Source organism: Tupaia chinensis, unplaced genomic scaffold, assembly GCF_000334495.1.
Source record: "Tupaia chinensis unplaced genomic scaffold, TupChi_1.0 Scaffold145652_1, whole genome shotgun sequence".
NCBI lineage: Eukaryota > Metazoa > Chordata > Mammalia > Scandentia > Tupaiidae > Tupaia > Tupaia belangeri.
The window spans coordinates 3,360,934-3,380,497 of NW_006205509.1; the positions used below are offsets into that span (position 1 = coordinate 3,360,934).

Consider the following 19,564-nt stretch of genomic DNA (forward strand, 5'->3'; position numbering starts at 1 on the left):
AAATAAGATCCTCTCCCTGTTCCTTTTCAATTTTAGAATCCTTGGTTAGATCGACCATAGTGGCATGGGCTTCTTTTAAGCCTTGAATGAATAGTTCGTGCTGACTAAGCTCTTGCTCGTGGTGACTAAACTCTTGTTCGTGCTGACTAAGCTCTTGCTCGTGCTGACTAAGCTCTTGCTTGTGCTGACTAAGCTCTTGTCCCATTATTACCGTTATTACTTGTCCCATTATTACCCTTATTACTTATAAGTAAATGATCTTTGTTACTCACCGGGACGATTCTCTGCCGTCCTCTGTGGCCTTTCTCGGGACGATTCTCTGCCGTCCCCTTCCTGGACGATTCTCTGCCGTCCTATCTCGGGACGATTCTCTGGCGTCCCCTTCCTGGACGATTCTCTGCTGTCCTATCTCGGGACGATTCTCTGCCGTTCCCTCCTTGGGTGCTCTTCACTGGATCCTTCGTACTCAGGTCCCTTGTTCAGACACCAGACGCCACGTGTCCCAGCCCACGGGACAGTTGAACAGGTTCCTTGGGGGAGGGAGTGAGAGATGGGACAAAAACACATGCACACACAATACGAGGTGTCGAGTCATCTACTTCCGTTTATTGAGGAGAAATGGCGAGTTATATACAGCTGGTGGGCACCAATTGGCTGCCCGAAATGCAAATAAGATAGAACAGCATGAACCAATCATTGATGTGGGTGGATCTCTCCCGTTGCCTAGAAACCCAACCACTTCTGGGGAGAACAGTTGGTCACATGATTTCTGAGAACCGGTTTGCTCAGTGAGGAAGTGAAGCCTAATGGTTTCTAAGGTGGTGGATAGCTCAAGATGGCTTCTGTATGCAGTGCTCACCACAGAGGGGAAGAGATTGAGGAGTGGCCATCCCTACTAGAGGGTGATTTCTCACTTCCCCTCTCACTGTATCTTTCTGTCTCTCTCCACTGAATGCACCATGCCTTATGTCAAAACCTTAAAAAAAAAGAAGACCCAACATTTGGGTTGTCAGGAAAGTCATGATGTATTTTTTTCTTTTCTTTCTTTAAAAGAATTATTTTATTTAACTTTATTATCATTATTATTTTCCAGTTTGATCAGAGAGAGACAGAGAGAGAGAGAGGAAGTGAAAAAGTAAGCCACCAGAGACTTGAACCTTGGTCAGCCATTTGGGAGTTCAGTGCCTTTAACCACCATGTCACTTGCCGGCCCTGTCATGATGTATTTTTATATGCAAAAATGCATCATGACTTTCCTGACAACCTAATAAATGTTGCCTACAAAAGGTTCAAAAGATATTTGACACAAACTGACACAAATGGAAACCAAAAGAGAGCAGAGGTACTCATCAGACAAAATAGAACTTAGGCAAAAATCTATTAAAAGAGACAAAGAAATTTATTATATGATGTAAAGGAGTCAATATATTAAGATATAACAATTCTAAATACATAAGCACCCAACATCACAGCACCTAAATATACAAAGACATCTGAAGGATGACTTAGACTGCAACACAAGAATAGTAGGGAATTTGAGTACCTCACTTTCAACATTGGACAGATCATCCAGACAGATAATCAGTAAGGAAATACTGCCATTGAACTACACTTAAACACAAATGGTCTTATAGGACATACACAGAACATTCCACTCAGAATAACATTCTTCTCAGGTGCACTTGAAACATTCTCTAGGCTAGATCATATGTTAAGGCACAAAACAATTTTAAGAAATTTAAGAAGATAGAAATCATACCAAGTATCTTTTTTCTGGCCACAGTGGTATGACTCTAGAAATATGTAACACTGGGAATCACAGAAATTAAGAAATGCATGAAAATTAAATGCTATGATCCTGAACATGTACTGGGCCAAAGATAAAATTATAGGGAAAAATAAAACTATCTCAAGACAAACACAAATGGAAACACAACATACTAATACTTCTGGGAGGCAGCAAATCAATTCTGACAGGGAAGTTAATAGTGATAAATGCCTATTTCAGAAAAAAGTCTCAGATAAACAATGTAATATCCCTTGACAAAAAGAAAAAGCAGAACAAACTAACACCTATCTTGTTTTGATGATAGGAATTTTATTTTGTAGAATGATATGTTCCTTTTTATGGTTCTTTTCTCTCATTCATTCATCCCCCTCCCCCTCGCCAATTTATCTAACACTAATTGAGAGCTGGCCAAGTGACAGTATGTACTAGACACTGGGGATACATAAGCTTTTGGACAGAGGTTTTGCTCTCAAGACACGGGTACAAGGTATGTGCAGCTAAAGCTGTTGCTCAGAGGCTGAGGCTGCATGAGAGGCCTGGGTTTGATTCCTGCCCAACTTAAACACTCTGGGTGTGGTGACATGACTGTAGTCCTAGCTAACTAGGAGGATGGGGCAGGAGGATCATGACATGACAAGACCGTGCCCAAACTCTCTCTCTGTGTCGTTTTAAAGACTGAGGCTTTCAGGTGGTATAGTGGCTAAGGTGGCTGGATCCCACATGGCCAACTTCACGGTTCGAATCTTGGACCAGTAGCTTGAAAATCATGCCAAAATCCTGAGAGGAAAATGGAGGAGAAGGGATTGCAATGTGGCTATGCCCCTGGGAGGGTGGTGATTTCTCACTTTCTCTCTCTCGCTTCAATAAGCACATGTACCTGCATGTGACCTATAGCAATAAACCTCTCTCAAAAACAAAGAAGACACGTTTCTTTTTTTTTCTTCTTCTTCTTCTTTCTTTCTTTCTTTCTTTCGTTCTTTCTTTCTTTCTTTTTTTCTTTCTTTCTTTCTTTCTCTTTCTTTTTTTTTTTTTTTTTGAGAGATTTTTGCTATAGGGTGTGTGCACTCACCTGGGCAATGGAGAGAGTCAAAGGCATAAAGAGTGAAAAATAAAAATCACCCCCAGGGGGTATAGCCATGCCATTATTCCTTTTCCTCCATTCTCCTCTGGGATTTTGGGCATGCATGCACAGGCACCCGGCGTGAGTTTTAAGCCACTGGGTCTGGGATTCGCACCACAATTGGTCATGGGAGTCCAGTGATAAAACTACTGCATCCTCTGTTGGTGCCATGAAGACACATACTTTATAGTGGGAAATTATATTCACCTCCTCCCATTTCCTAGAATAAAGTAGGAGAAAAGACTTTTCAGAGGGATCTACATTCATTTCTTCATTTGTTACTTAATTTGTGAATTGATGGTTATTGAGAATTTGCTACTTGCTAGGCTCTATTTTATGCGGTTCTTGTAAAGGATGAAGATAGCAAGAGACCCGTTTATTTTCCATTTTAGTTATTATGGACATGGGGATCTTGCTAGGCATCTTTTGGGATAGGAGCAAAGGGGGAGGTGAGTCTCACAGTGCCAAGATGGGACACTCCCAGGATGCAGTGGGATGTTGCTAGTGGTCTGAAAGGTCAGTTTACACTTTGTGCATTGAAAGAAGCAAAAAGGAGAGCAAGAGGCAAAAAGGGGAGGGGTAGAAAGGGCAAGAAACCAAGGAACAGAGCAGTAGCTGCAGAAATGGCTGGTGACATTCTGAGGATTGTCTTGTGTGGTACCTGGTCCCCCAGTGGATGGGTGTCACCTGCTCTGCAGAGGTTTCTCCACCTCCCTGGACTGAGAGTAGGGCACTGGAGAAGGAGAAACTAAGGCCTCTGATTTGGAAAAGGAGAATGCTGAGCCAGCGAGTGCCCATTGCTCTTTCTGCTGCCCCTTCCTCTGGTGACTTGTCCTCCAGGGGAGGAAGCAGAGCCTGGGTCAGAAAGTAAGCTGGGACTTCCTGACTAGCATCCTCCTCAGAGCAGCCTTCACCTCTTTGTTCTTCAGGCTGTAGATGAGGGGGTTTAGCAGCGGGGTCACGACACTGTACTGCACGGAGATCACTTGTTCCAGGACTGAGCCGGATGCCGGAGTTAGGTACCTGGAAAGGAATTGCATAAGGAGCAAACTGAGCTCAGGACAATAGTGACTGTGCCTTTGAAAGTGATGGTCCATTTCACCCCTGCCAAAACTCTGCAAAGACTCTGCACAGGGGTCCTGAGAGCTGAGTCAACTATCTCTAGTGGCAGCATCTGGAAATGACTGCCTGGTCAGCTATTTTCGCCTTCGAATGCCTGCAAACATGAGTGACAGAGCACTCCATTCTCTGCAAAATAGTTTTCTTAGTTATGATGATATTATGAGCATTTTCTTTCTTTCCTCCCTATATACACAACAGGGCAGACATACTATGTTTTCATCTTGTGACGATTGTCCTTGTGAAACTGAATGCTGGGTCCTAAATGCTGGCATTGAGCCAGGGTTTATGCCCTGGGAATTACCCTTAAAGTCATAGCATATTATTTTTTATAACGCTTAGTAAAAAAAAAAAAAAAATCAGGGTTTTTTTTTGGTGTGTGTGTGTGTGTGTGTGTGTGTGTGTATGTGTGTGTCTGTGCGCGTTTCTTTGTATTGCAGAAGAATCCAATGCTGGTCAATAATGTGGCAGTTGAAAATGTTTTAAGCACAAGATGTAATTTCAAAATAATCGAATTAAAATGCTTGGGTACGTCCTGTTATGTGCCTCTGGGAGTGTTTTCCAAAAACGTACTGTTTGTATAATTACCATCAGGATTATTGTTTACTAAGGCATCATCATCATTGGAATAAGTAAAGACTATATGAAGAATGTTTCTTGTGGGTTCAGGTGTATCTGATTAAAATAAAAATTCTCACTGTCATTTTCTAATTGTCTATCCCTGCCAACATTTCTGTGAAGTAGAAAAGGAGAAGTTTTATTCCCTATATAGCATATAAGGAAGTTGAGACAAAGAAATGTGAAGATATTTGCCTGCAGGTTCAGATGAACTCTCATGGACTAATTTTTTTTTTTGGAGAGGTTTTCTCTATCGGGCACGTGCGCTTGCCAGACAGCAGAGAGAGACATAGAGACAGAAAGCGAGAAATCACCCCCCAGGTGGGATGGTCACGCTGCAATCCCTTCTCCTTCATTCTCCTCTTGGGATCTTGGGCACGCACGCACATGCGCCCGGCGTGAGTTTTAAGCCACCGGGTCCGGGACGTGAACCGCGGTTGACTACGTGGGAGTCCAGCGACATAGCCATTATGCTAACTGTTGGTCCCATGTGAGGTCTTTATTCACATAGCTATTTATTGCAGTCAGACTAGAGCTTAAGCTTTCTGAATATCCTGCTATTCTGCAAAGCTCTTTCTACAGAACAAGGACACTTAGGGCAAGAGATACTCCACATTCATATTCAGCAGATGTAATGTGACATACCTGATAAATCCTGAACCAAAAAAGATAGTGATCACAATAAAGTGAGAAGAGCAGGTGGAGAAAATCTTGCTGCGACCGGTGGCAGAGTTGATCCTCAGGGCTGTCACGATGATTCGACTGTAGGAACTCAGCAATGGGCCAAGAGTGCACAGGCCCAGGATCACCATGGAGGCCACGATGGCAGCAACGCTGGCATAGGGGTCAGAACAGGCCAAATATAGCACTGAGGGAAGTTCACAGGAAAAACTGCGGATGATGTTGGGACCGCAAAAGTGCTGCTGAGCCAGGAAGAAAGTGTTGATTACACTAGTCCCTATCCCTACAACCCAGCATGCCATGACCAGGCCAGCACACACCCTCTTGTTCATGACCATCACATACATCAGAGGGTGGCACACAGCCTGGAACCGGTCATAGGCCATGACAGAAAGAAGGCAGGCTTCACTGGCCCCAGTAAATAAGACCAGAGCGATCTGGGTGAAACACACATTGAATGATATAGTCTTCCACTTAGAAAGAAGGTTCTCTAGCAGTTTAGGCACAATGAGGGAGGAATAGAAAGCATCCAGGAGGGAGAGGTGTTTTAGGAAGAAGTACATGGGGGTGTAGAGGTGGGAATCTGTACTGATTACCACCACCATGAGCAGGTTCCCTGAGAGGGTCAAGAGGTAAATCACCAGGAACAGCACGAAGAGAAGTGCCTGGAATTGAGGGTTGTTGGATAGTCCTAGGAGAACAAAGGTCGTGGCTGTGGTGATGTTGCTAACTTCCATGGGACGTTAAAATTTCCCGTTAGACACACAAGAATGGAAACAAATGTTCACATAGGTTATCCATCCAGAGCATACCTAGGGATGAGGCATCCCATGTAAAGCTTCATGGTTGACCCAGGACAGATGATGTAGCAGAGGCAGCCCATCCATATCAGCCCTCACTGGTCTACTGGCCCTCCCCAGTGTTACTGCTCAGGATAGTGGCAGTAATTTATTGGCTGAGTTGAGTAAGAAGAGTGAATCAGACCTAGAAAGGAGAGGGAAGAGAGGAGGGATTATTCATACTAGAGAAGGAAAGGGAGTTGGGGACAGGGGTCATAGTACTGAGAAGTTGTATGATTCAACTCCAAGAGGGACTGAGCCCACACTACAGGAGGGCTGACAGGCATGGTGAATAAGCAGTAAACAGTTTGGTTGACCATCTGACTGACAGGCCATGATGACTGTTGGAATGATCAACAGAGGCATCATGACACCTGGTGACAATGCATGTCCTCTCTCTGGCACTGTAAGTCCATGAATAAGCCACTTAAGTTTTTCATTTTAAAAAACAGTCTGGGAAAACTTGATGATTTTAAAGTTCATTCCAGCTTAGATGTTCTAAAGCTGGGGAAACCATCTTCCTTGGTGTCTGCACTAATGAGAAGCCCCATCTCCCATTTTGTGTCAACCCAAGCAGAAGTGGCATGCGAGTGTGGGGGCTCATGGAAGCCAGGCAGGGAGAAGCCCTCATGATGGTGGTGATGGCCGTGCATACCAACCATCTAGGATTTCTGTAAGTTCATAATGTCCAGTGTTTTCACCTTAATCGCAGGACTTAACATGAGAGTTCCCCAAGATTGTGTTAGCTGCAGCTGGTACCAGTAGGTTTGGATAAAAGCAGATCAGACTCAGACGGTCTTTGTGCTTGACCACGTAAATGACAAAACAGGCAAACAAAACATGAGAGGAGAGACGGAAGAAAACCTGGTAAAACGAGTAGTTACAGGGTTAGTCCAGACCACAGGTAGATAAGGGACTCTTCCCTCTCACTGATGATAACTCAAGAAGGTTATAAATGAAGAGCTGATCTCTAGTCACTTCCAGGTTCCTAGAATGGATAGGAGAAGCTATATTTGAATAAGAAAAAAGACTTGTTGTCACCTGGATGCCCTAGGCCAACGGCAGATGCTCTCAGTGGAGGATACCTGTGTGGCATCCTTTCCATCACTGGAGTCAGAGACACAGGCAAGATTAGAACTCCATTGGTTTCCTTCGGCTTTGTCCTTTTATAGAATGTGGGGTGAAACTTCTGAGAAAAAAACTATTTCTATAGTTTTTTGTCCAAGGGGAAGCTGTGTTGACTCTCCCTTCCAAATAACAATGGCCAAAGGGACTTGATCTCAGCTCAGAGGGACCTTGGTGTGTGAGGGAGGTCCCCAGAGAGGCCCTTAAGCAGGAGGCCTGCTCTGACTCTGAAATGGTTCTCCAGGGTCATCTATTGCCTTCTGTATTACTCTTATTTCAATGGGTTGCATCATGTAAGAGAGTCATGGGTGGCCAAGGACTTCTTTTTCCCCCTACTTCTACCTTTATTTTTAAAAAAATGTAAAAAAAAATTCCACAGTATTTACAGCTTATATTCTGTTAACTCTGAACACATAGAGTAGTTTAACCTCTGCAAATATGAAGTTTAAGTAATCAAAACTGTTCTGGCTTTGTTCAAATAAAATTTCTGGGGACCAGCAGGTGGTGTGGTGATTAGGGTGCTGGGTTATCACATGGCCGACCATGGTTTGAGTCCTAGATCCTGTGGCTTCACAGTCACACAAGGCATGTGTGTCTGCATCCCCCAAATCTAGGGAGAAGTATGGAGTAGAGGGTGTGCAGTGGGGTCATTCTTCCCAGGGAGTAATTTTTTCACTTTCTGTCTCTCTTTCTCTAGCAAGCACACAGGGCCTATGCAAAAAACCTAAAAAATAAAATAATAGAAAGGAAAAGAAAAAAAAGAAAAGAAAAAACAAAAATTGTGCTGCAGACTGTTGTCATGATGATTAACAAAGCAAGAAAATCACACTCTAATCATAATGTTACAAATTCTCTGTCCAATTGGATTATGGATGTGTCAAATGTTAGACTTCATACAGGAGCAGTGACTCCTTCAAAGATACATTTCTCAAATCACGTGCTTCCTCACATGTAACTTAGGAGAAGAATTTAATCTTTCTAATGATAAAACATACTGTAAAAGTCAGTTCTCTGACAACTGCCAGAAACACACTTGTCTATGATGAATTATTTCAAATTAAACTGAACAGGACTTACTCAGTTAAAAAAGTGTAAAAAATAACCAGTGTTTGAAAACCTAGGGGTGATGCTGGAATGGGCAGGGATGCCCCAAATCAGGCCCATGCCACCTGCTGCAAAGACGTAAGACTTGGTGAATAAAGAAAAGAACTTTTCAGTGAGGCCAACACCAGGGAGAGGGCAGACCTGAGTCCATAACTGTCTCTGCTGCACTTGACAACATACAAAGTTTATATAAGAGGTAGAACAAAGCACAGGTCTTTTACATTAAAAAAAAAAGTTTTGTCACAGTGAATGTGGGATCAGCAGAGAGAGAAACAGAGAGAGAAGCAGAAATAGGAAAAATGAGAAATCACTCCCCGGGAGGAAGGGCCGTGCTGCAATTACTCTTCCTCAATTCTTCTCTGGGATTTTGGTCATACATGCACGTGTGCCCGGCATGATTTTCAAGTCAGTGTGTCCAGGACTCGAACTCTGGTTAGCCATGTGGGACTTAACCACTACACCACCTGTTGGTCCCAAGGACAAGTTTTTGAGGAGGTCTGTCTTCTGTGAGACCACAAAGAGACTGGCAGCTTCAGGGAGTGGCTATTGTTAAGCCGGAGGCCTGGGCAATGTGGATGTGGGGGTTGGACGCCATGCCCTAGTTGGCTAATACAACCCAGAACTAGCCTGTCATCAGACCTGTGCTGCACTTGAATCTAACCAGCATGTAGCACATAGTGCTCTACTCTGCACACATCACCAGACCTCACATGGCACACTATTCTGTTCTTCCTCTATTTACCATACATGGACTCTTTCTACCTGTAAGACACCCCCCTTCCCTGTACTCGTATAAAAATCACTAAACCCTGCCCTAGCGTGTGATTTCTCTGGCCCCCTCTGGTTCCCCCTCTCTTTCTCTGTCAGACCAGTGAACCTTGCCTGGGAGCACTCCCAATAAAGGCTCTACATTTCTATTTTCTTGTGTGGTCAGCCCTTTCCTTACCTTTGGTGCTGGAACCTGGGAGGAGTTTTGTGTTCCACAGTCCCTACAAAGCCTCTCCTTCTCTAAACCAGGAACTGACCCGCCAACCGCCAACTAACTACCTGCTCTGGCCTTCTGAGTGTAAGTCCCCCTGCTCATGGTTTCTGGGACTCAAACCTCCAGGTTCCCTGTCCGAAAACGTGGCCATGTCCGGGTCCCCTCTAACTCCTGGAGCTCAGGTGATTGTGGAGACCTCTCAATCCCCTCCTGCCCTTCCCCCATTCTGCTCCATGAGCACATGAAGAGATTTGAGGTGCTTCTCCTTTTTCCATTCACTTGAGTCTCAGATGGCACACCGTCCTGTCCACCTAAGACAGGCACCCTAGCCTGCCATAATGATGAATGACCTTTCTCCCACTCCTTCCTACTTATGCCATTATGCCCAGTCCCCCTCCTGGGCAGAGACATCTTTCATTAATTGAGGGCTACCCTCCAACTTCCAGTTGCAGCCCCTGCCACTCACTTTCTCCTCCCTCTTAGCTGCCCATCCATTGACTCTAATCTCTCCAGCCCTTCCTCCTTTCTTCTTCCCCCTAAAAGAGTTGACCCTATTATCTGGGACACTTCTAAACCAGTTGTGGCCTCCCTCCAGTAACAAATCACTTCAGTTGCCCAGATAGCTCTTCAAAACCAATGCACCTTAAATATACTGATGGCAGTAAAACTGGGACACCTGTCTTTTCCTCAGGAAAGAATGCTGCTACTACTTCGATGTGACAGGGCTGGTTGAACAAAACATCGATGTTCTCAGCCATTTAAGTGAAAAATTATGGCTCCAGCAGCAACAGCCCACTTTTCTTTTCCCAGACTGGGGGGAAATCTACCCTCATCACCTGGATTGCCCCTGTTTTAAGACTGTTAATTCTCATCTGCCTTCTCTTCATGCTTACACCCTGTTTCTTCAGGTTCCTCCAAAGCCAAATCCAAAAAGTTTCCTGAGTAGCTGTCAACCAATGTTCCTCCATCCCTATACACAAGTTCCCACCGAGCCTCCAACCCCTGATTTCCCCTCTTTGCCCCAATCCAGCAAGAAGTAGTTAACAATCGAATGGTGCTCTATAACACCAAAATAGTCAGGCTGTTAGGCTGGAGGCCTGGGTAGCTTGGATGTGGGGGTTGGATGCCATGCCTAGTTGGCTAATACAACCTGGAACTAGCCTATCATCAGACCTGTGCTGCACTCCAGTCTAACCCTGATGTAATACATGGTGCTCTACTTTGCACAGGGAGCTCTACTCTACACACATCATCAGACCTTGGGTGGCACAATAGTCTGCTCTCCCCCTAAACATTACTATACATGGATTGTTTCTACCTGTAAGACATTCCCCTTCCTTATACCCTTATAAAAAGCACTAGACCCCGCCCTAGCATGTGACTTCTCTGGTCCCCTCTCTTTTTCTCTGTCAAACCAGCAAATCTCACTTGGTAGCACTCCCAATAAAGGCTCTACATTTCTAGCATGTAGTCCTTTCTTTACAGCTATCACCCTGCTTGGGGGACAGTTCTGTCTGTCTAGACATGCAGGGCATACCAGAAAGACTGGTTTCCATTCTATACAAGGAGCGTAAAGACATGCAATGATTATTAAGGCAGCAGAAACAAATAGAGTCAGTCAAGACAGTTCTGTGATCCTGGTTTAGAAACTGGGTGTGCCTTTATAATTTTGAAATTGATAAAATCTTCTCAGTTGGTCATATGAAAGAGGACTCTCTATCTCCATAGCCAGGCATCTGTAAAGACTCAGCAAGGTGGGCCAGTGCAGTGGTGTGGAGGGCACTGCATACGGAAGCCATCTTGAGCTATCCATTATCTTGGAAACCATTAGGCTTCACTTCCTCACTGAGCAAACCATTTATCAGAAATCATGTGACCAACTGTTCTTCCTGGGGACGATTGGGTTTCTAGGCAACGGAAGAGATCCACCCACATCAATGATTGGCTCATACTGTTCTATCTCATTTGCATTTCGGGCGACCAATCAATGCCCACCAGCCTGTATATAAGCTCGTAATTCTTCCTCAATAAATAGAAGATGGAAGACTTGAAGACTTGATCAGCACCTCGTCTTGTCTCCACTCTGTGTGTCTGTGTGTTTGTCCCTTCTTTCACTCCCTCCCTCAGGAAACCTGTTTGGCAGTCCTGCGGGTCTGGACACAGTGGTATGGTAGTTAAGGCAGTGGATCCCATGTGACTTACCGGACATTGAATCCTGGATCCAGCACTTGAAAAAAACACATCTGTCCAAGTGCATGCTTACCCAGAATCCTGAGAGGAGATTGAAGAGAAGGGATCGTGGCATAGTCACTCAGTGGGTTAGGGATGCTTTCTTACTTTTCTTCTCTTTCTCACCCTCTCTCGGTCTGTCTTCCCATAAAGCACACATGCCAAAACAAACAAACAAACAAACAAACAACTCAGCAAGGTTATTGTTATGTTATCCTTCATTATTTAAGCAACAGCCTCCATCTATTGTGAGAAAATTAAAGGTTAAATTCTGTGAAGTGAAAGATAGATGTTAGAGACTATTTTTCCTAAGGTTTAATCTACTAGGATGGGTTCTTAAGACTATATAAATATAGGCACTTTGGTTCTATTATGGCCCAGTTACATTGGATCATTTTAGCCAGCCTCAGAAAAAATAATTCAAATCCTTCACCAAAAGAGGACCCTATATACACGAACTTTTTAGTACTTCACTCAAGAAACAAAGTCTTACATTTGGATTCAGACTGCTCTAGGCCACAAGCAAATTAAGAAAATTAGTCCATAAGCGAGGAGCTTTAAAGGCAGATGTCTTGTGTGTGCCATAGATTATGTGTTTTTAAATAGATATCACATGATACCACACTAGAATAATGTAATTCTGTCCATTCAAAAAGCATACTTGGATAAGCACCAGTAAGTGACAAGATGCATCACAGTACAAAATAATCCTGCGTAATTATTTTCATTCACTCTGAATACAACTATGGCTGTATAATAAAGTGTACATTTATAAACAGAATAGTAATCTTGCATGATTGGGAACGCTTCTTGTAGCGAACACTAACCAACTGTGGGAACAAGACAAAAACTAACAAGGAGGATTCCCAAGGCTCACATAGACTGGGAAGGGGGAGAACTGGTCTTAGTGGTCATTAAAGTCCAAGTGGTCATTTAACAGGTAAGTCATTAAATGAGGAGTGTCTGTATTTGTGTCAACTTGTGTAAAGCCCGACTAACCACGGTGGAGAAGGTCATAGAGGGGATGAGTCTCATGCCAGTATGCATGAGAACAACTGTCACAAGGGCTCTGCCAGAACCACCACTTTGTGCGAAGACCACTATAATCTTACACAAAGAGTACCTCTGAGAGTCCATCTTCCCAGAAGCTGCCTGTCTAATTAAAGATTGACATCATCTCTCTCATTGATTCTAGTAGTCAAAGATAATTGCCCCCAAACCATTTATGCAATTCCTCCTCATTCTTCTTTTAAAAACCCTTTCCTTTCCTGAATATGGCCATAGCTTACTATGGCAAGCATATTCTACATTGCAATGCCTATTTCTGAATAAATACAATTTCTCTTTTAGAGAGCCTTTCTCGGCCCGTTATTTAGAAGCTGATACCAAAGACATTCATGTACAGCTGCTAGAGAGAAAAGCTGGTATATGCTCCGTCTGACATGATCCCATGAGGCCCGAGGCTTTATCACTTCCCACTTCCTAAAGGCTCTCCTCCAACTGGGAGAGATCCTCCAGATTGCAAACAGAGAATCTGACTCTGAGAGACAGGGATAGCTAAGCATGGGGAAACAGCTACCCAAAGTCATTCCTTTTGTGTTGCTGTTGTTGTCTACTTGGGCATTACTAAGTCTGTTCATGTTTCAGACCACGATGAATGGGCCACTTTCTAACCAAAGTGCCTTTATTGGTTTTAACAGGGCCAAATGCAGGTGACTGAAGATGGGTGCAGGTCTCAGGGATCTTGAAATTCTGAGAATACCTCTGCCCCATTGCCTCAAAGTGGATTGGTTACTGCAAATGGCAAGCCAGAACCCTCTGAAGCTGAAACCCTTTTCTATCAGTTGGTAGTTTGTTTTGGGAACATGTGACTTAAGTATTCTATTCTTCAGACAATATTTCTCATCATATCTTACAGAACTGAGGCACACTAGACCACCTTGTTTTCCGTCTGGATTATTGAATGCTCTAATCAAACACAAAACCACACTTAGGGCATTGGACCAGTAGTGCTCCACTCTGGGCAAGGGAAGAGAAAGTTGCTTTCTGTCAAAGCTTCTGGGACTGAGTATTTGGGACTATGCTCAAGAGGAAAGAGACATCTTTGTAATGGAATTTCTCAACTCGTACACACAAATACTCACCAGTGGTTAGATGAAAGCTATGTCTCAGTGGTGATCTTGAATGTTACTGCTAGTCCCAATGTCTGGTTATTTTTGTCTACAGGGCTTCATTTAAGTCTCTTGTCACCCTCACTGAATTCAGTGGTCTGAATCTCTTTTCCCAGTAAACTCTGATTCTTATTCTGAGAAAGTAGGCCAGAGGACTGGGTTGTCAGTTATACATTTTGCGTCTTCTTCTTTTTAAAAATTCATTATTATTATTTTAAAGAATTATTTACTTTTAGTTATTAATATTATTTTTATTTTTAAAAGTCTGACCAGAGAGAGACAGAGAGAGAAGAGGAAAGGGAGTAAGCCAGTCACCACATCTGGAACTCAAACCATGGTTGACTACATGGGAGTCCAGTGCCCCAACCACCATGCCACCTGTTGGCCCTGTTATTATTATTTAATTTCCTATAGGGCACATAAGCTCATTAGAGAGAGATACAGAAAGAGAGAGAGGGAAAGTGAAAAAGTCAGCTTCCAGGTCTGAGACTTAACTGTGGTCGGCCATGTGGGTGTCCAGTGCCTCAACAACCTTGCCATCTGCTGGTCTCCCATTTTGGTTCTATCCTATGCAAATTTCTGTGGTGGATATCTTATATAAGATGCAGTAAAACTTTTTGTATATAATTTCTATTAAATGTTATGGAAAATGTTATGAACATGTAAAACAGTCACCTAAATTGAACGCATATTTTGTTTGTAGGTGAGAATGTCTTTTCTTTCTCTCTGGGTTTTGGGAGTTGTCTCTGATAGGAAAGGAAAAGGGAGCTAGATACACTTCCATCCCAGGAGGAAAAAAAATTTTCAGCAGCTCTAGTTCATTTTTGTTTAGGTTTAGAGGATGAAGTAGTAATCTATAGGAAGTCAATGGAAAGGCAATAGGACTTCCGTATTAAAACTAACCTATTCTAGATATCTTGCATTTGCTCTCCATTCTGTACGCCTTACCACATGTTCCCCATTTTTTTTTTTTCAGAACTAGTGCCTGGTCGTCATGTCCAAATTATTTCAAACTAGGAATATGTATAAAACATCCAAAGAAACTGGACCCAATACTGGATCACTGAGGTAGGCATAAATGTCAAGACCATTTTGATGCTGAATCTTAGAGTTGAAATAGAAGTTCTATTAAGGCACCTATGCTAGAAGCTGTCTATTACTGTACTGTGTTGTGACAAAGAGGCTGAAGGATTACTATAGGAACTGACCTGAGGAAAACAGGTGGTTTCCAGTTAAGCTGTGAATCTTGACTTTAGTTTAAATACTCCACCCAGAGAATGTTGAAAATAGTGGAGTTTCCACCAGGTGAACACCTGAGGAAATCACCTTTAATATTGATTACAGCGATATACTTTTTAGTTTGTGGTTCCCATTTTTATATTTTCTACAATATAGCATCTTGTCATGTTGGTGTCCTCCTGCCTATCCTTCTTCCCAGCTGGGACTATGGGTATGTGCCACTACATTTGGACTTTCTTTAGACAGGTTCTTGCTATGTTGCATGCATGCACACGTGCCCTGCATGTTTTTCAAGCTGTGGGTCTGGGATTCAAACTGTGCTGTTGACTGTGTGAGACCTGAATTCCTCAGTCACCAGGCCATAGGCTCAGCCTGTGTTTATTTTTCAAGAGTTCTTGCACACATTTTGCTATATTTATTTCTAAGTACTGCACATTTATTACATATATTTAGAATACATTTATACCTTTTATTGGTGTAAAAATACATTTTCTGAATATCCATTAACACTCAGAGTTATCATACACAAGGTGAGCTTGCAGCCAATTCCATAAAAACCCAGTAGGATAATTTGTGGCATCCATTCACCAGAGTCTTTCCCCCTGACACCACAGAGTATGACAGAAGAAATCTCCAACCCATGATTTCTCCCTGGGAAGGGAAAGGAATGGAAGGTGTAGCAAACATTCAGATTTGGGGACAGTGCTGAGAAACTGGTTTCTATTTTGCCTGATTGGAAGCATTGACAGGAACAAGGTATCAGATTTAGCGCTGTTGGGAAAACAATCAGCCTGACTTGGTTTAGCACTGGGGTCTGAAGTACCACAAATAGACGCCAGGTGGAACTCCAGTGCTGTAGCTTTCTACAGCACCAGTGAGGCTGGAATACTGCAAACATACATAAGAGGGCGCCTCTGAGTAAAAACTGGTCAATCTCTTCCACTTGGAAATGTGATGCAAATTCAAGAAGAATATCATTTGAACAGCTTGAAAGGTGTAAAGATCCTCTGGTTTGGCCGATTGGAGAAAGTCTTTCCTACAACCAGACTGTTAAATATTGGGATAGGTAGCTGAGTATCAAAATGTTAAAGTTGTCAGGAACCAGCAGTTAGCGTAATAGCTATGTCGCTGGACTCCCACATAGTCAACTGCGGTTCGCGTCCCGAACCCAGTGGCTTAAAACTCACGCCGGGCGCGTGTGCGTGCGTGCCCAAGATCCTAAGAAGAGAATGGAGGAGAAGGGATTGTGGTGTGACCATCCCCCCTGGGGGGTAATTTCTCGCTTTCTGTCTCTATGTCTCTCTCTGTCTGTCTGGCGAACGCACGTGCCCGATAGTGAAAAAAACCTCTCCAAAAAAAAAAAAAAAAAAAGTTAAAGTTTTCCTAACAGAAAGTGACATCTAACCAAAGAATAGTAAACTATGGTCCATTCAAAAAACACACTAAATCTTAAGAAATTGGCTCTAAAGAGGGAGCAATATATGAATGGCCAAAATTTAAAGTAGCATTATAAGGATGCTCAATGAATTAAGAGAGATCACAGATAGACAATGAAATGATATCAGGAAAATGAATCACAAACAAAATGAGACTATCAACAAAGAGATGGAAAGCCAAACATAAATTCTGGAACTGAAGCATACAATAATTAAAAACAAAACAAAACAAAATAAAATGCAAGAGGAACTCAACAGCAGACCTGATTGGCAGAAGAGAGAATTGGTAAACATGAAGAGAGGACTTTTGAAATTACTGAGGAAGAAGAGCAAAAAGAAAAATAAAGGAGAAAAGTAAAGATGGTCTAAGGGACTTAGGGACATAATCAAGAAGAACGAAATATGCATCTGAGGAGCCCAGAAGGGGAAGAAAAAGAGAAAAAGAAAGAGAAAGAGAAAGAGAAAGAGAAAGAGAGGCAGATGGCCTATATGAAGAAATAATGATTCCAAACTTATTGAATCTGAGGAAAGATATGGAGATACAATTTCAGGAAATTCAATGAAATACAATGAGGATAAATCTAAAATGATCTTACATTAATACACATTATAATCCAGCTGCCAAAAAACTCAGTGAGAGAATCTTGAAAGAAGGAATATAGCCCACCTCCCTGTGCCATTAGGACCTATGCACCATATAGCCCTGCTGCATGGTAAACGATTTGTGGCTGGGAGGGGAGTTGCAGAGCATGGCTCATCTCCTCCCCCACATGCCTTGGAACTCTCAGATGTGTTCACTGGGACTTGGAGAAGTTCACCTTGCCCTAGAATCTGGGAGGACTTTGATTTATCCAAGTCCAGAGACAACAGTGCAGGTTGCTAGGTGAGCATCAGAGAGGTAGAACAGCAGAGAGACTGCTGATGACCTCCTCCTGCTTGCCTTTGAACACTCAGAGTTAAATTGAAGAATTTAGGAAGAAACATATAATTCACCTGATGACTAGAAACATGGGAAATCAAGAAAATATCTCTCTCCCAAGAGAAAACAACAATTCCTCATCATCCGTAGAAAATACTATAAAACTCGTGGAAATTTCAGATAAACCATTCAGAATATTCATAGTGACACATGTAAATGAAATGTGAGAGAAAAGAGACAACAAACTCCAGAAGATGCAAGAGAAAAAAGACAATGAGCTTCAGATGAGGAAGTCTTTTCATGATTTGAAAGAAGACCATAAAAATGACACCATAAAAATGAATCAAATAGAATTGTTAGAGATGAAGACTGTAATACAGGAAACGAAAACCTCCTTTGAAAATATTACAAGCAGATTAGATCACGCAGAGGTTTGAATCTCGAATGTAGAAGACAAAACCTCCGACCTAGAAAAATTATCACAAAGACTGAGAAAATGATTGCCACCACCGCCTGTGTCGCCACCACCTCGGGAAGGCTGTATGATTAGGCCACAATCTTCAATGAGTAAACATATTTCTCAGTTTTGTGGTGTTCTTGGTCACACATTTATGGAGTTTCTGAAGGGCAGTGGAGATTACTGCTAGGCACAGCACAATTTCTATGCAGACAAGTGAACTGTAGAAATTGATTACTACTTCACCAAGAAGCCCCCCTCAGAATGCTTAACCTGGACACAGAAGTTGAATTATCTGCAGAGCATTTTACAAGAGTCCTGACCTAGATGGGGTAAACCTCAGTGCACTTCCTTTCCATCACCTCAGTATTACTGGATTAAAAATTGCTACTTCTTGTTAAGAGGTTTATTTCATTTCTCATTACTGTCAACTTCATACTCAAAGTACTGAGAATTTCAAGTGGAGTAAATAGAAGTAGACTTAAGTTTCCTTGCATCATTTCTATATTCAGTTTTCAAAATTTTCTCATAACCCTATTAAATATTTTTTTAACTAAATTAACATGGCTTTAATGAACTGTCCTGTTCCAGTAGAAGTCACATATAAGAACATGAGATTTCTTATTACACACAATCCAACCAATGCGACCTTAAACAAATTTATAGAGGAACTTAAGAAGTATGGAGTTACCACAATAGTAAGAGTGTATGAAGCAACTTAAGACACTACACTTGTGGAGAAAGAAGGCATCCATGTTCTTGATTGGCCTTTTGATGATGGTGTACCACCATCCAACCAGATTGTTGATGACTGGTTACGTCTTGTAAAAATTAAGCTTCATGAAGAACCTGGTTGTTGTATTGCTGTTCATTGTGTCACAGGCCTTGGGAGAGCTCCAGTGCTAGTTGCCCTAGCATTAATTGAAGGTGGAATAAAATATGAAGATGCAGTACAATTCATAGACAAAAATGGCTTGGAGCTTTTAATAGCAAGCAACTTTTGTATTTGGAAAAGTATCGTCCTAAAATGCAGCTGTGCTTCAAAGACTCCAATGGTCATAGAAACAACTGTTGCCTTCAATAAACCTGGGGCGCCTGATGTCATTCCCTTGGAAGTGGAACTTGAGACAGGACCTGATTTGTCATACATATTAGCCAACATGTTGCCTTGGTGAAAAATTCTAATGAAGCTTCCATGGGAGTATTAAAAAGCAGTTTTACCAGGCCGGAAAGCTTGACAGAATTACAACCTCTATGCTAAGGTTATGATCTACCTATTTGGACACTTAGCAAATGATTCTTGCTGTTCAGCATTTAAAATGTGCTTATTATTTGTACCAATTGACCTTTCCTGAAATCATGTGGTATTGAGTTATGTTTTTAAATCTTTTTCCATGCCAGAATCTTATCAATCTGTAAGAAATTTAGAAAGATTAGGTGCCAAAATACCCAGCAAAAAGTCCCAGGAACTACAGACTCTTTAGACCTTGTGTGGTTTAGTCCTCCAGTCATTTCAAACATTTCAAGTAGGGCCTGTGTGGTTATTTGCCTACTCTCTTTATGTTTACATCTCCCACATTCATACCAGCATACATCAAGTTTGCTTTAACCATTTTTTCTTTAATTTTTACCAAGTATTATAGTGATAATTTCATGTATTTTGAAATCTCATTTTGTGCTGTTATGAAAAACCTTCATTTTGGGGACCAGCAGTTAGTGTAATGGCTATGTTGCTG

The 19,564-nt window shown here is 42.3% G+C and overlaps 1 protein-coding gene and 2 pseudogenes across 1 annotated transcript; 1 reads left to right on the plus strand and 2 right to left on the minus strand.

Annotated features, from left to right (window-relative positions):
* The window catches only part of LOC102484912 (heat shock protein HSP 90-alpha A2-like), a 6,342-nt pseudogene extending 3,457 nt beyond the window's left edge, over positions 1 to 2,885 (minus strand).
* Positions 2,886 to 3,769: 884 nt separating this feature from the next.
* Positions 3,770 to 6,064, minus strand: LOC102485331 (olfactory receptor 8S1). The gene is made up of 2 exons (XM_006168244.1): positions 5,292 to 6,064; positions 3,770 to 3,932 (listed from the first exon to the last, which is right to left on the minus strand). The coding sequence occupies exons 1-2, from the start codon at positions 6,062 to 6,064 to the stop codon at positions 3,770 to 3,772; spliced, it is 936 nt and encodes a 311-aa protein (XP_006168306.1).
* Positions 6,065 to 18,391: 12,327 nt separating this feature from the next.
* LOC102470596 (protein tyrosine phosphatase type IVA 1 pseudogene) lies at positions 18,392 to 18,912 on the plus strand (annotated as a pseudogene).
* The last annotated feature ends 652 nt before the right edge of the window (positions 18,913 to 19,564 follow it).